Source organism: Etheostoma cragini, chromosome 8 (assembly GCF_013103735.1).
Source record: "Etheostoma cragini isolate CJK2018 chromosome 8, CSU_Ecrag_1.0, whole genome shotgun sequence".
NCBI lineage: Eukaryota > Metazoa > Chordata > Actinopteri > Perciformes > Percidae > Etheostoma > Etheostoma cragini.
Window position 1 is genome coordinate 21,864,311 of NC_048414.1, and position 15,566 is coordinate 21,879,876.

The 15,566-nt window shown below is 43.3% G+C and overlaps 2 protein-coding genes across 3 annotated transcripts in view; both read right to left on the reverse strand.

The window, feature by feature from the left end:
- LOC117948493 (myosin heavy chain, fast skeletal muscle-like) overlaps window positions 1-15,566 on the reverse strand; it is an 84,764-nt gene that overhangs the window by 59,263 nt on the left and 9,935 nt on the right. The gene's annotated exons all lie outside the window — the stretch shown is intronic.
- LOC117948494 (myosin heavy chain, fast skeletal muscle-like) overlaps window positions 1-15,566 on the reverse strand; it is a 58,031-nt gene that overhangs the window by 32,834 nt on the left and 9,631 nt on the right. The window contains exons 31-39 of one of the 2 annotated variants that reach the window (XM_034878135.1): window positions 15,369-15,493; window positions 14,949-15,257; window positions 14,659-14,862; window positions 14,422-14,547; window positions 13,878-14,048; window positions 13,693-13,797; window positions 13,512-13,607; window positions 13,266-13,397; window positions 13,030-13,137 (exon numbers count right to left, since the gene is read on the reverse strand). In XM_034878135.1, the coding sequence (XP_034734026.1) occupies window positions 13,117-13,137; window positions 13,266-13,397; window positions 13,512-13,607; window positions 13,693-13,797; window positions 13,878-14,048; window positions 14,422-14,547; window positions 14,659-14,862; window positions 14,949-15,257; window positions 15,369-15,493 (1,289 nt within the window). In that variant the 3' untranslated portion in view covers window positions 13,030-13,116. Of the gene's footprint in view, window positions 1-13,029; window positions 13,138-13,265; window positions 13,398-13,511; window positions 13,608-13,692; window positions 13,798-13,877; window positions 14,049-14,421; window positions 14,548-14,658; window positions 14,863-14,948; window positions 15,258-15,368; window positions 15,494-15,566 lie in introns of those variants that run through there. The other variant, XM_034878136.1, reaches the window with a different exon arrangement.

Here is a 15,566-nt window from a genome sequence, read left to right on the forward strand (position 1 = left end):
GAGCTTCTCACCCTATCTCTAAGCCAGCCACCCTCCTGAGGAAACCCATTTTGTCCGCTTGTACCCTTGATCTAGTTCTTTCGGCTATGACCCAGCCTTCATTGCCATAGGTGAGGGTAGGAACAAAAACTGACCGGTAGATAGAGCATTTTGCCTTCTGGCTCAGCTCCCTTTTCGTCACAACGGTCCTGAAGACCTGCGCCAGTCAGCTGTCTGGTGTTCTCCAGTACCTCTTCAACCTGAGCCTGAGCCTGCAGAGGGTGCTGCTGTTGTGGAAAAGTCCTGCCTTGTCCCGGTCCCCAAGAAGTCGACTCCATCTGGCATTAAGGACTACCGCCCTTTGGCTCTCACATCTCATGTGATGAAGGTGCTGGAGCACCAACAGGTGAGTTCTTCTCTGGACCCTCTACAGTTTGCCTACCAGCCTTGTCTGGGAATGGACGACGCTGTCATCTATCTTCGGGGACTGTGCTGTCTGCTTTTCTGTTCTCCTTATACACCTCAGACTTTCAGTACAACTCAGAGTCATGTCACCTACAGAAGTTTTCTGATGACTCTGCAGTTGTTGGGTGTATAAGGAATGGACAGGAGGGAGAGTACAGGGCACTGGTGGATGACTTTGTGGAGTGGTCTGGTAAGAACTGCCTGCTGCTGAACGTTGATAAGACCAGAGAGATGGTGATTGACTTCAGGAGGAAGGAAACGGAGGCTGAACTGGAAGGTCAACAGCACTGCTGTTTACAAGAAGGGGATGAGCAGACTCTATTTCCTGAGGAAGCTGAGATACTTCAACGTGTGCAGCAGGATGTTGGAGATGTTCTACCAGTCTGTTGTGGCCAGCGCTCTGTTCTCCTCCGCCATCTGCTGGGGCAGCAGCATCGGAGCCAGCGATAAAAACAGACTGAACAAACTGATCAGGAAGGCTGGCTCCGTAATCGGCTGCAAACAGGACACTTTTGAAGCTGTGGTGGAGAGGAGGTCACTGAACAAACTGTTATCTATCATGGATAACCCTGACCATCCTCTCCACCCCACACTGGTCCAACAGAGGAGCAGCTTCTCTAAGAGGCTCCGACAGCTTCGATGCCGCACGGCCCGCTACAGAAAATCATTCATACCACAAGCAATAACACTTTTTAACATGTCATCTCTGGGTGGTAGATGAGACTTTTGGACACCATACTACTGCACTAATGCAACCTGCACATTTGGTTTATTTACATTTACATGTAGCCTACATTTTTACATTTTAGCACATTTTAGCATATTATTTAAGCAGTCGCACATTTTTGTTTCCCCATCCTGTACATATTCAAATATATTTGTCTTTTTACTTTATTCGTATTATTATTTCATGTATATTGTATGTATGTATATTTTTCCTTATTTCATTTATATTTATATTTTGTGCTTTGTGACTGATTTTGCTGCTGTTACACAGGAATTTCCCAATTTTCTTGGGATCAATAAACATCTCTCTATCTATCTATCTTATAAATTGAATGTAATACCGCATCCTGCTACGCCAATTCTCTGACCAATCTCCCGCTCCTTTATTTGAGGTAAGGACTCATTTCCTACCGGAAGAAGGCCCCCATTAAAACTCAATTTCAATAGGGAACAACAGACATGCAAATTTCACCCTTGTTGAAGTTGGGCTTTAACAGATTCTGTTAAAAACTGTTTAAAAAAATATAATTTCCCTTGTTGTGAAATGAACTCCATCGTGCAAAAAAGCCCAGGGGTGTCAAACCTTGGTTGAGGGTGTTTAACAAAGCTGGCACTTAAACAATGAACATATGAAGCTGTAACACTGTTCACAAACCTGTGAGCCTTGTCAATCTTCCCCGTATTGGCAACAGCCCTGCACCTACATCTCTGGGTGATGCCATAGAAGATAAACTTCATGCCAGGATACTGTAGGTGGAGGTGCTGCAGGTCCTCCTTCATTCTTGCAATTCCTGCAGGGTTCACACACTTAATATTTCCCAGGACATTCCCGCCACAGTGAACAAGGAGGACATACCGGAGCTGTTCTTCCTTGTAGGGACTGGAAAACAAAAGGGAGAAGACTCTTCCACTTCAGACCACCCCAGCCAAACCAATAGATGAAGACATCATCAATGACAAGGTTGTTCCCCGTGGTCGTTGCCTCTCACTTGGCCCCACACCGGACGCAGCTGTTTCCAATGATCCAGACTATTGCCGGATGGAAAAACGCATTATATTAGTGAGAAATGTATCATATTTCAGGCTGTAGAGAAAAAGGATAAAGGAACAGCACTGTTAATTACACATAGTTATTTGAAATGCATTATTACCTTAGCTTAGCTGTACAAAACAAGTCTGCTACAAGTTTAATGTACAATAAATAGCAAAAGAAAAGTAACTTTTACTAACTATTACTTACTTCTGGGGCATTGAGTGGGTGCACATGCCATCGTGGCTCTCCACACTCCTAACTATTTCTGAAAGAAAGAGAAAGAATCATCAATTTCCATCTGAGTCCCACATCGTTAAATATATGCACACTAGCATGTAACTGTACTTCATTAATTATCTAGGAGAATACACATGAATCAACAACAGTCTATTGCTCTTTATTGTAACTTTAACTTAGTTTAATGAGCTTATTTCTGCTAACGTTTAGAAGAAGTTAGCTTCATTTCGCCAACCATAGACTGATGCCGTAAACAGTAGCAAGACATTATTGGTCCATTAGGGTTATTACAGTTAACCAAACGTTATAAGAAACTTGGTTATACATTTGTTAATAGTTAGCATTAGATAATCATAACCATTGTCAATCCCCGTTTTCCGTTTCACTGACACTACGTTTAACCATAGCTAAGTGGCAAGCTAACATTGCAGATAATTTACATTGTAACTTCGGGTACATTTTCTTTACCATGTGACTACTCTTATATGTAATATAACTATGGGACCAAGATATATTTAAAACCCAGCTAAACTATATCTTTCCTCAAATTATGTAAGCTAGGTTTCAGCAGCAGTTGCATCCAGATTGCCAGTGAAAGTGTGTAACGTAACAGAGTGACGCAGCGTTGCCAACTATCAGATAACGCCACAGTCAGATACCGCCCAACAGTCTATGGTTCCTCCCTCACTCCCCCTTCTCATCTAAAATCGTCACATCCACAACCAAAATGGCTGTGTCTGTAACGGCAAACTCACAACTCTCAGCAGATCTCCACAAACCAATTTCATCATGCAATCTAAATATGAATTTTGCAATTAACGATTCAATATGCAAAGTTTCATTGCAATTCTAAATTCAGTGTAAATTATTTTGACTTAAGATTAGAAAGATTTGACTTAGATTTAGAAATATAAATCAATTGCATTTTATTTTACCATAGCTTTTTGGTGTCTTTATTTGGCTGTCAATTCAATGTGCCAGCTACACCCCAGTTTATTACATTAACATTTACTTGGTCTTCGTGCTTTTTTGGCCTCTTTATTTAATTGGCAATGCAATATGTCAGACGTCTCGTCATGGCGAAGCTTCAGTTAGGACGTCACTTCCTTGTTTGGTGACTGACAGTCCCAGGCTTCCACAACACCGGCTGTCAATGCCAGGCAAGCCCACTTCCGTTCTTCTTGTTAGATAAGTTTAACATTATACCTCAGATAACATCTATACTGTCTGTTCAACCTACACTTTAGATTACCGGTAGTTTATTGCAGACCATTGTTGGTATTTTGAGTTTTTTTACATGATGAGCGTAACAATTTAAGTTACCCTGGGTTAGTAGCTTGCCCCACAATCTATGTAAATGGATTAAATATGTTTACTGCTGGCTGGTCACTAATTTACGAAGCTACACCGAAGGCAGCACTGACTTAACATTGGTATTGAAGACCCTGATCTTTGTTTTGATGGAGAAGTCTCTTGAGCTCCAAACGTTCTTAAGTTGGAGAAAGGCTGCCCTGGCCTTACCAATACGTGCTCTCACAGCTGCGTTGGTTCCGCCCTGCTTGTTGACAATGCTGCCAAGGTAGGTGAAATCGTCCACCTTATCTATCGCTTCTCCGTTCAGCATGATGGGTGATGTGTTGGCAGAGTTGACCTTCAGGATTTTGCTCTTCCCTTGGTGGATGTTGAGGCCCAGGTGTAAGGAACAGAAACATGGAGGACCACCATTACCACCACCAAGTAGATTCAGACATTTATCAACACATGTCTGCGGCGCATTTTACAGATTCGCTGGCCCAATACCATCAGCAACCAAGAACTGTGGCAACGAACAAATCAACAACCGACAGATGAAGAGATCATCCAAAGGCGCTGGAGATGGATAGGACATATTCTCCGCAAGCCGGCTTCAAACATCACCAGGCAATCTCTTTCCTGGAAACCTCAGGGGAAGAGAAAAAGGGGTCGACCCCGAAACAGCTGGTGTCGAGACCTGGACGTGGACATCAAGAGAACAGGCCACTCTTGGGGACAACTAGAGAAAATCGCACAGGACCGAAGTGCCTGGAGAACCCTTGTCGGCGGCCTATGCCCCAGGAGGGGTAGTAGGCGTAAGTAAGTAAGTAAGTAAGTAAGTAAGTAAGTAACACCGAAGGCAGCAAAAATGTCTGAGGAAAGTAGCATACATTTTACACCAGTCAGTGACAACTATAACACACTCTTTTCATAGCCTGCCAAAGACCAAGCGTACACAAACAATGTTCTCAATGATAGAGTTCATGTCCATGTTCATGGTCCAGTAATGCTAAGGAACAAACAAATAAACCGCTCTATGAGCTTGTCATCACTAATGTGAACTATCAAGCTAGCTACAAAGTTAGCTATGAACTAGCTTAAATTTGTGATGGCTAGCTCAAAAAATCTAAGCATGTCACAGCTAACTTTGTCACTAAGCATCTACTTACATTCTTCTTCAACTTCCTCCTTATCACGGACGTGCTTTCGTCAAGACCCAAAAGAGAAATTTGGTGTCTCCCCGGGACCCAACTTTACAAAAATAGACCATGAATCATTGTAACATCTACATTTTTAAACTGTGGACAAAAGACGGAACAAACCATGAATTTAAATATACTGTATATTAGAGCTGCTAACTTTCCCCCAAACCTTGGAGTGAGATTTGGGGGGGAAACCCATATTTTGCCACATACAAAGCAATTTCTTTGGTTCTTTCAGCATTATTATCATTCAGGGTTTAAATTGGGATTTGTTATATGTGGGGGGATGGGGCTCTCCTTAGGGCCAAACATAATGAATCACATGAAGAGACAGTAGCATAATATAACAGTAGCAACAGCTGAGAAGATTTGGGTCTGTGGTGAACAGGTTTGGGACCCAAAGTTAAATTAATGTTGAGGGATCAACTAAGACCACTGAAATTCTAAAGAATGAGAAGCACTGATTTACATAAATTCTAATCCTTTAACCTTTGTGCCAAGGCTCAGTAATGTTTGGCTCTCATCCTCTGTGCCCCACTTACTGTATTTACTTTTTTGGGAACATTAAGACTATTTGTTCATTTTATGAAACATTTAATGAATTATTTACAGTTACATTTAGAGATGCACAGAGGTTAAAGAAGCACAATAGTGGCCCAACGTTGCAGTATTTTATATGTATATATATATATATATATATATATAGTATATGTTTACAACTTTGTGCACATTCTAAATATAACTACTCTCATCTCTGTTGTCCGTGATTTGGAGAGTTGTAATCTAGTCTGCTGTGCATTTCTCCGCTGATATGGTGGATCTCACTTAGACCGTCTGACAGACACAGAGGCCCATTTGGGTCTCTGGTCTCTGACAGAGTTTATAGGAGCTGTACGCTGCTCTTCATCGGAGATCCATGCATGGATGCAACGTGTCACTGCCCCTCCACAGCAGAGAGGGTCCACTAAAATGAACTGAAGCTGCTACATTACCAGCCGCGCTGCTCACCTCAATTGTTACAGAGAGAGTGGACGCGAAGCGACGGACGGGTCTGTGATACTCAGAGCACATACCTGGTGTAAAATGATAATTCCGGAGGCTTAACACTTTTTAGCCGGAGCCATATCTTTATTCGAACACATGCAGTAGTAGCCCGTCAAACCACACACACGTCTCGCGATAACATGCAAGGCTATAGCGAGATGTCACTTGTTCTGTGCTACCGTAAAACTCATAGTAATGAACAGGCAAATAAACATCCTTATATGACATCTCCCCTCTTTTTTTTCCTTCGGCCTAACACATTAAGTCAAACGGAAACTGACTATCGTGACAACCCTGCCACCGCAGGCACATAAACCAAAACATACTGAACTCACGTTGTGGTACTGTCATCAATAACAGATTCTTAACTCTAAATTGCCACATTAATTTCAGTACCCTGAGTTTACCATGAACCATATTAACAACATCAGTGGCAATACTCATTCTCCCCCTGTCCCTACTGTCCCAAACAGCCACTGGTCTACAGGTTAAGCCTGGTGACTGGTTTGCAAACTCGTCCAGATCTGGTCACAGTCTGATTGAGAAGAATGTTTGAGGGTGCTGCCTCACTCTGACTGACAGGAGCAGTCTCTACCATGGCGGCACTGTCAGAGTGGGTGCCTGTCTCTGTCGCCTCACAGGGCAATGCTGACGTTGACTGTGGAACTGGCCTAGGTTGAAGGTGGCGGCGATTTCGCCGCAGCACAGCCCCTTGTTGTGTCTTGATGACGAATGATCTTGGAGTGCTACTGTTACTCAGGATCACCGCAGGTGAAGACCAGGATTTTTCATGATCCAACTTGGAGAATACAGCATCTCCTGGCTGCAGGGCAGGCAAGAGTCTGGCTCCATGACGGCGGTTGAAGTAATGAGCCTGTTTTGCCTTTTCCTGCCTGTCCTTTTCTTTCACGGCTGCTAGGTCGGGCCATTTTGGAGTAAGGTTTTTCTCCAAGGAGGGGAGTGTGGTCCTTATTCGCCTCCCCATTAACAACTCAGCTGGACTGAAGCCTGTTGTCTTGTTCTGCCTCTGTGGCACCATACACGAGAATATCGTCCATAAAGACCTCAACACCCTCCAGTCCTTGAAGAGTCTCCATCATTTTCCTCTGAAAGATTTCAGGTGCACTGGTTATGCCAAACGGTAGCCGCTTGAAGTGGAAGCGTCCAAACGGCGTGATGAATGTAGTGAGCTTACAGCTATCCGGGTGGAGTGGTATCTGGAAGAAGCCACTTGCGGCGTCGAGTGATGAGAAGATGGTGGCTCCGCTTAGTTTTGCAGTTATCTCCTCTGTAGTAGGCAAGATGTACTGTTCTCTCTTAACAGCCTTGTTCAGCCTCTTGAGATCAACGCAGATGCGAGCTTTACCTGTGCGCCTCTTCAGGACTGGCACCATGGGTGCACACCAGTCTGTAGGTTGTGTTACTCGCTCGATGATGCCATTTTTCTCCATCCTCTGTAGCTCCTCTTTTACCTTCTCCAGCATCGGAAGTGGTACACGCCGTGCAGTATAGACAGCATATGGTTGAATATTGTCTTTAAGCTGTATTTGTACAGGTTCAGTCTTTAATGTCCCATGTTCCCCATAAGCTTGTGCATGCCCATGGCTGCTCACAGTTTCGTCCACTATCCTCACTAGCTTCATTTCAACAGAAAGTGGTCTACTGAGTAGATTGTTCACTGTGCGTCCACGAATGACATATGCTTGGAGTGGGTAGCTCTTTCCTTTATGTGTCACAGTGCTCTGAATTTTTCCAATGCACTTCAGCTCCCCCCCTGGGCTATACAGTGGCATATCTGCAGGCTCCAGTGGACTTTTGGGTTTGAGTTTGTTATAAGTCTGCTCACAGATGATGCTTACATCGGCCCCTGTGTCAATTTTAAACTGGGCTGGCGTAGAACCCACATGCAAGTCCACAGTCCAATGCTTAGCTGAGCCATCAGTTTTACTTACAGCTCCAAGGAAATAAGGCTGCAACTTTTCTGGTTTCTCTGTGACCTCAGTCACTGTTTTTTTACTCCTACACACTCTGCTCCAATGTCCAACTTTGTTGCATGTGTTACATGTAGACTTTCTAGCGGGGCAGTTTTCGTCCTTACTATGCCTGGCTTTTCCACATTTCCCACATTGTCCATTATTACCCCCTTTAGGCTTACCATAGCGTTTTGTGAATTTATTGTGCTTGTTCGTGATTTCGTTTATCATCCCAGCTGCCTCTCCTTGCATGCTGACTTGTGAAGCCACCTCTTCAGATTGCCGGACCGTCTCCACGGTTGTCGCGAGCGTTAAGTCCTCAGTTAACTGCAGCTTACGTGAGACATCCTTATCCAATATCCCGACAACGATCCTGTCGCGGATATTCTCTTCCCTCGTTGCGCCGAAGTCGCAATGGTCGGACAGCTCGTATAGAGCTCTGATGAAAGTCTCCGCTTTCTCTCCCGCCCTCTGTACGCGCTGGTGGAACAGTGCTCGTTCGTGAATAACATTCCGTCTTGGCACAAAATATTCATCGAACTTTGCTAGCACTAGGTCAAAGTCGTCTGCGCTGTCTTCCTCGCCAAAGGCAAACGATCTGTAAATGTTTTCCGACTCGTTTCCCATGGCGTATATGAGGCTGCTCACCTGGACAGCGCCATCCTCTTTGTCGAGCTTGGTGGCGGTCCTAAACCTCAAAAAACGCTGCTTCCAATCCGGCCATTCTCCCGGTTTGTCAAAGGAGAAGCTTGTCGGGGGGTTAAATTTGGCCATAACTCCTTCCGTTCACTTCTGACACCATGTAAAATGATAATTCCGGAGGCTTAACACTTTTTAGCCGGAGCCATATCTTTATTCGAACACATGCAGTAGTAGCCCGTCAAACCACACACACGTCTCGCGATAACATGCAAGGCTATAGCGAGATGTCACTTGTTCTGTGCTACCGTAAAACTCATAGTAATGAACAGGCAAATAAACATCCTTATATGACACCTGGAGCCGGGGAAATGGACCTGGGATGGCTCGTGAAAAAAAGGTTCTCAGTTTGCGACATTTCGAAAATTCCACAGACAGAGAGCGCTCTTGAACCCCGTTACAGTCTCTGAAAAGAGTCTGGCTCAACAGGTAGATCTATGGATAAACTAATCTTTCAGAAATCTTACCGACCGGGTCGACACTTCAGCGTGAGAAATCGGTGGCGTGTGAGCGTGTGAAACCAGTCAAATGCGTGTGTCTCACGGCCAATGCGTGACAGTTGGCAGCCCTGGTATATGAAGTAGGCCTATATTTATTCCATTATAAAAAGTAAACAAAAACAGAAAAGGTCTCTATTCTCCTTTCTGTGTTTCACCCATTTCTCAACTCATTTTCTTATCCCCTCCTAAGATAAGAGAAGAGAGAAAGAGAGAGAAAAAAAAACGAAAGCATCAGAGCTGAACGGACCAGTGTAGCCAAAAAGAACGCTCATAAGATTGATATGCATTTTACTCTGCCAATTGGATCCCCAATAAAACGGGTCTGCGACCTATTTTGGGTCGCTACCTTAACGGTCTATGGTCTAGACTAAATAAAATAAAAATGGATTGGCGTGTGCAGGGATGAAATGAGAGCCAATGAAATGAAAGTAGGCCTACGCCAAATAGGCTATAATCAAGTGGTCCGACAGTTATATTATTTACATTCCTCTGTAATAATGGAAATAATGGACTACTCCATTAGAAAACTAATACATAAAGTTTATGGTAAACCAAAAAAAAGGTAATTGAGCTCTGTAGTAGTTACGACCATATCAGTAAGGGCTGCACGATTATGGCCAAGTTTGATCAATATTGTGATCATGATTTTTATCACAATTATTTGTTAATTTTAACCAAACACCATCACATAGGATATTTTTAACTGCTTTCACATCCATATTATGCTACTTTGTTCTTATGTTGAAGTTGTATGTTGTATCTAGACATAGAGCTGCAAAACATGTAAATGAAAATTAACAATCTGAAATAAATAGTGTAGGATCTTTTTTTTATGTATGTATCTCTGAGAAAGCTCCTTCACTTGTTTTCAACGATAAATGATTTAAAGACCTAGATAGAGAGAGAGGGAGTGCAATGGACATGTACGTACTCACAGACTGACGGCTAACTCATTATGAATGGGTCCAGCACGGGTCGAATGGCGGGTCAGCAGAGTTATACACGTTGTGTGTATGAAATGTCCGTATCGTCACTGCGCTGCATTTTTATGAACTATGATATTCTGTCCATGGGTCACATCTATCGCCCAGCTTCAGCAGGCTCCGTCTCACACACTATTACTCAATTAACTGAAGTTAGTTGCATTCAATAACTTCTTCCGTGTTTTTCCTCGTGGCGGCCGCGATAGCACATGGTTTACCAGCGGAAGCACTGGTACAAATACAGGTTTGCTTAACAATATACAGCTGTGTTAATATCAATAAAACTGTGGACAAATTTTAAAAGTGTGAACTGGCGCCGCTATGTGGCGGGGCTGCGCGGACTAAGAGGAGAGAGAGTAGAGAAAAGATCCAAACACAGGCAAGGTTTTACAGAAGAAATGGGCCATGTAACACAACCATATCGATATACACAACATTGCAGCAGATGCAAGGAAAAAAAGGTGCACAGGTGCGACCTAGAGGAAAAGTATTACTCGCGCCGCGTGAGCTAACAGACACTAACTAGCACCGACTAGCACTGCTCACTGCTGTTGTCTGAAAAACAACACAGATGGGACAAAATGTTGCGTTTACTGGTAAACCATGAGACCGATGTATAACTTACTGCATCTGTTGAGTTTTCCTCCCGTTATTCTGTCCTCTGTGACTGTCTACATCTAGTAACTAAGCTGCGCGGTGCAGGAAACAACTCTGGCTGGCTCATGATCAGACAGTGGTTTACCGAGCGGTAGATTGGCTTTGCAAAAAAAAACGGAGCATTCTATAAAGTGACGCATTTAAAAAAAATCGATCGGTCACGCAAATTTCATCGTGGGAAGTCAAAATCGTGATCGTGATTAAAATTCGATTAATTGTGCAGCCCTAGTATCAGTAACTATGTAACTACATGGACATACCTATTTTTGAGGAGGAAATGACAAGGTGTTCTGGGACTTGTTTTTGGCTGCAGGAGACGCGGGGAAAAAGGCTGCCTGCCCAGCTATGGAAACTAGCACACCGATGGACACTGCCAAGCCTCCTACTCACCAACACCAGATCGATCACACAAAAAATGGACGAGCTACAAAAACACACGGAACTGCTGAATTATGATTTTCACAAAAGCCTGGCTGAACACACCTATCACTAGCAGCTAACAGCTAATAACGGCACTTCTACTGTCACAATAAGATTATTTTAGTTGGCATGCAAGTTACCATGATCAGCTCATTCAGAATGGCCAATTCGCTAAAGTGCTTTTGACAGCATCTGACAAAGAAAAGGGGTGGCTATTTGTCAATTACGGACACAGGCAATCAAACAGTGAAAGCCAAGCAGAGGTGTATTTAGATGGCAAGTTACTGGCGGACGCCGCTACTCGCAACCATGCATTTTTGTGGCTCTCAGACACTGAAAATCATCACCAATGAAGACGGAACTCCCTGCTGAGTTCAATGATACCTCACACAAGACTCTACGTCATACAACTCATTGTCTGTGAAAGGGGGCGTGGTCGAATCATCACCAATGAAAAAGGAAGTCTCTGCTGAGTGCAATGATACCTCACACTAGTCTATACCTTAAATAGGTCACCAATTATGAAAGTGGGCGTGGCTTAAGCATAGTGGACAGTCCAAACCATCACCAATGAAGAACAAACTTTCTGCTGAGTTCAATGACACCTCACACAAGACTACCTTAAACGGTTCAACTGTTATGGACGGGGGCGTGGCCCGAGTGAGTGGGCGCGGTTAAAATATAGGGGGCGGCTCAGTATCACATGTAGACCACACATTATAAGTTTCATGTAAATCAGATGATGTTTGTCATATTATGCTGATTTCCTGTTGCCAGTGGGTGGCGCCGTCTCACTGTTGTCCTCAGGCCTATACTCTTGGTGATTGTGGGACATTTCAAGCAGATATGACAACGTATACTGTAGTTACAGCCACAACCCCTTTATCGCAAAAATGGCCGCCATGCCACTCCCACCCCCCGATTTTCATCGTTAAGGTCTTTAGATGACACAGACTGAATTTGAAGTTGATCTGATGAAATCTCTAGGAGGAGTTCGTTAAAGTATAGCACCCTGTCTTTTAGGCCTACTTTGAGCCAATATCGGCGTGTACAGTATGTCGTCAGGATTGGACTTTGTTCAATCCAGTAAAAGTTACACCCACTTCCTGTTTTGACGGCGAAACGCACAAAATGGCCGCCCCACCACGGCCATGCCCTACGACGAAAAGTTTTTCTTTTAATAACTTTTCATTTTTCACGTCTTAAGATGACACAGACCAAATTTTAGGTTGATCGGATTAAATCTCTGGGAGGAATTTGTTAAAGCACAACATGTGGAAATGGCCAAAATCGCACTAATTTCAAACTTTCAATTAAAAACTGTCCTAAACCCAACAGGAAGTTCGCCATTTTTAACTGGAGCCATACCCTAAGTATGGCTCCAATGGAGTTTTATATCCGTCCTGCCATGCTACATATGTGTACCAAGTTTCGTGAATTTACGTTAAACGTACTGCAGGGGCTCAATTTTCTTAATTTTGTGGGGGGCGCTAGCGAGCCATTTTTGTGCGCCCATTCCTGAAACCCTTAAAATACGTACATTTTTACCAGACTTAATGCGACTGCCAAATTGAGTTATTGATGCTTTGATATGTGAAGCCCATCAAAAAGGCAATTCATTTGCCGGAGGAATAATAATTCCTTCAGTTCCAATAGGGCTGTCCGCACTCAGGCCCTAATAATAATAATAATATAATACACAGTGTGGATAATTAGCCTTGGTATTTAAAACAAGGTTGTCTATTACTAGCCAGTTACCCAGTATGACAATTATCTTTTGAGTAATTCAATACAATGAAAAAAACCGCCAGACAGCAATTTAACTGTGACAAAGAAAACATTTATTTTCACAGCGTATCTTACATCATATTTTATGATTAGAAATAGCTGATCAGGCAGTTTTCTTTATTCAGCTGCCTCTTTACCCTAAAAACACAATAAAAAAAGGGTTGGATTAACTTAATAAAAAAAAAAAATCTAACTGACAGTAACTTCCTGTCAGACATTTGTTTTAATAAAAACATTGCATTTTACATTTTTAATTGTACGTTTACCTTGCCAGAGTCACGGCTCTTCGCTCTCATCTTGTTGACCTGGGACTCTGCGATGTCAGCACGCTCCTCAGCCTCCTCCAGCTCATGCTGCACCTTCCTGCACTTGGACAGATGAGAGTTGGCCTGCTCCTCCTGAAAAACCATTGACATTTGATTCTCCTAAAATATCAAAAGGTTATCTTTGTTTGAAATAATTCTGCCACAGTATAAATAATTCAATGTTGAAAATCTATATATTGTCATTACCGCCTCCTCAGCCTGCCTCTTGTAGACCTTGACTTTGAGCTGCAACTTGTCAACTAGATCCTGCAGCCTGGCAACATTTTTTTTGTCCTCCTCAGTCTATAAAAGTTTGTTAAAGTAATTAAATGTTTTTGTAATGTGTATGTTAAGTTGTTTTGTATGTTAACTATGAAAGTGACTGTACCTGATAGGTGAGCTCCTTCACCCTCCTCTCATATTTACGGACACCCTTAATGGCATCTCCTCCACGTCTCTGCTCACCCTCAACCTCTGCCTCCAGTTCACGCACCTTCAATGAACAATAAGAAAATAAGATTGCATCTTTTCTTAAATGAGTTCATCCCTGCAAATTATTTCTTTCTTTCTTACCCTGGACTCAAGTTTCTGGAGCTGCTTCTTGCCACCCTTCATGGCCAGGTTCTCAGCCTCATCCAGGCGGTGCTGCAGGTCCTTAACAGTGACCTCCAGGTTCTTCTTCATCCTCTCCAGGTGGGAGCTGGTATCCTGCTCCTTCTTCAGCTCTTCAGCCATCATAGCAGCCTAGTGGAGACAGTATGCTGTTGAATCAGCATTCTCACACTTAAGTGCAACAACCGAAGACATTTTACTTGACATCTGTCTTGCAGACTATTATCCCGGGAAGCTTGTTCCAACAACTAAAAGCGCATCCAAGCTGAAGTCTTTCTTGGTCACTCTCTCCTTTTCTGTTATCAGCTTTTTCCATATTGTCTTTGGTTGCTTTGCTTCTGTCATGATGTCCGTAGAGGCTGCTAAACCCGGGCTTTTTGCCTGCTCGCCCTGGCTGCAGTTCTGGCATGACTACGGTACCTTTCCCTACCAGTATTGCAGCAATAGTTACATATTGAAATTGCACATCCGGGTAAAATTAAGAACACATGAAATGTACACCTACATCAGTGATGGCTTTCTTGGCCTTCTCCTCTGCATTTCTTGCTTCCTGAACAGAGTCATCCACTTCACTCTGGACCTGGACCAGGTCAGACTCAAGCTTCTTCTTGGAGTTCAGAAGGCTTGTGTTCTAAAAGGCAAAAAAGAATTAGGCACTTTAGTCATCATATGCCTGAATTTATTGTTATTTAAAATATAATTGGATTTTTGAATTATTGAAGAAATTATTAGACTTGTTCACCTGAGAGTGCAGAAGTCCAACACGCTCACTGGCATCAACCAGCTCCTGCTCAGCAGTTTTGCGACTTCTCTCCGTCTGTTCCAGAGCAGCTCTAAGTTCCTCAATTTCAGCTACCATCAGACCGTTTCTGCGATCTACCATTGCAGCTTGTTCCTTGAACTCCTCTTGTCCCCTTACAGCATTGTCAAGGTGCAGTTGTGCATCCTAGTGAAACAATATCAGGAAAGTATTCAAATGAATGTCACAATGTACCTGCATTATCCGTGCAAAAGCTCTGTGTCTAACAATACCTTCAGCGTGGCCTGCACATTCCTCAGCTGCTTCTGGGACTCAGCAGCCTGGCGATTGGCATGGCTCAGCTGAATCTCCATCTCATTCAGGTCTCCCTCCATCTTCTTCTTGATTCTCAGGGCATCATTCCTGCTCCTGACCTCAGAATCCAGATTGCTCTGCATGGAGTCAATCACCCTCTGGCTGTTCCTCTTGATCTGCTCCATCTCCTCATCTTTCTCTGCCAGCTTCCTGTCCACCTCACCCTTAATCTGGTTGAGCTCCAGCTGGACACGCAGGATCTTAGACTCCTCGTGTTCCAGAGTTCCCTGATGATATCAAATAATGAAAATGAATCACTGCCTTCAAATGTGTAAAAAAGTACTGTGTTTCCATGATTTAGATTTCTCTTAAAAGATGTCCCTAGTCAAAAAATGTACCTCAGCCTCTTCGAGAGCTGTCTGGACTTCAGACTTTTCAGTCTCCACCTGCTTCTTTGACTTCTCCAGCTCATGGATGCTCTTGCCAGTCTCACCAATCTGTTCAGTCAGATCTGAGATCTCCTCTGCAAAGAGACACATGTGTTTCATATAGTTAAGCCTTACAATGTAGGTACAATAATGTAAAAAACACTTGAT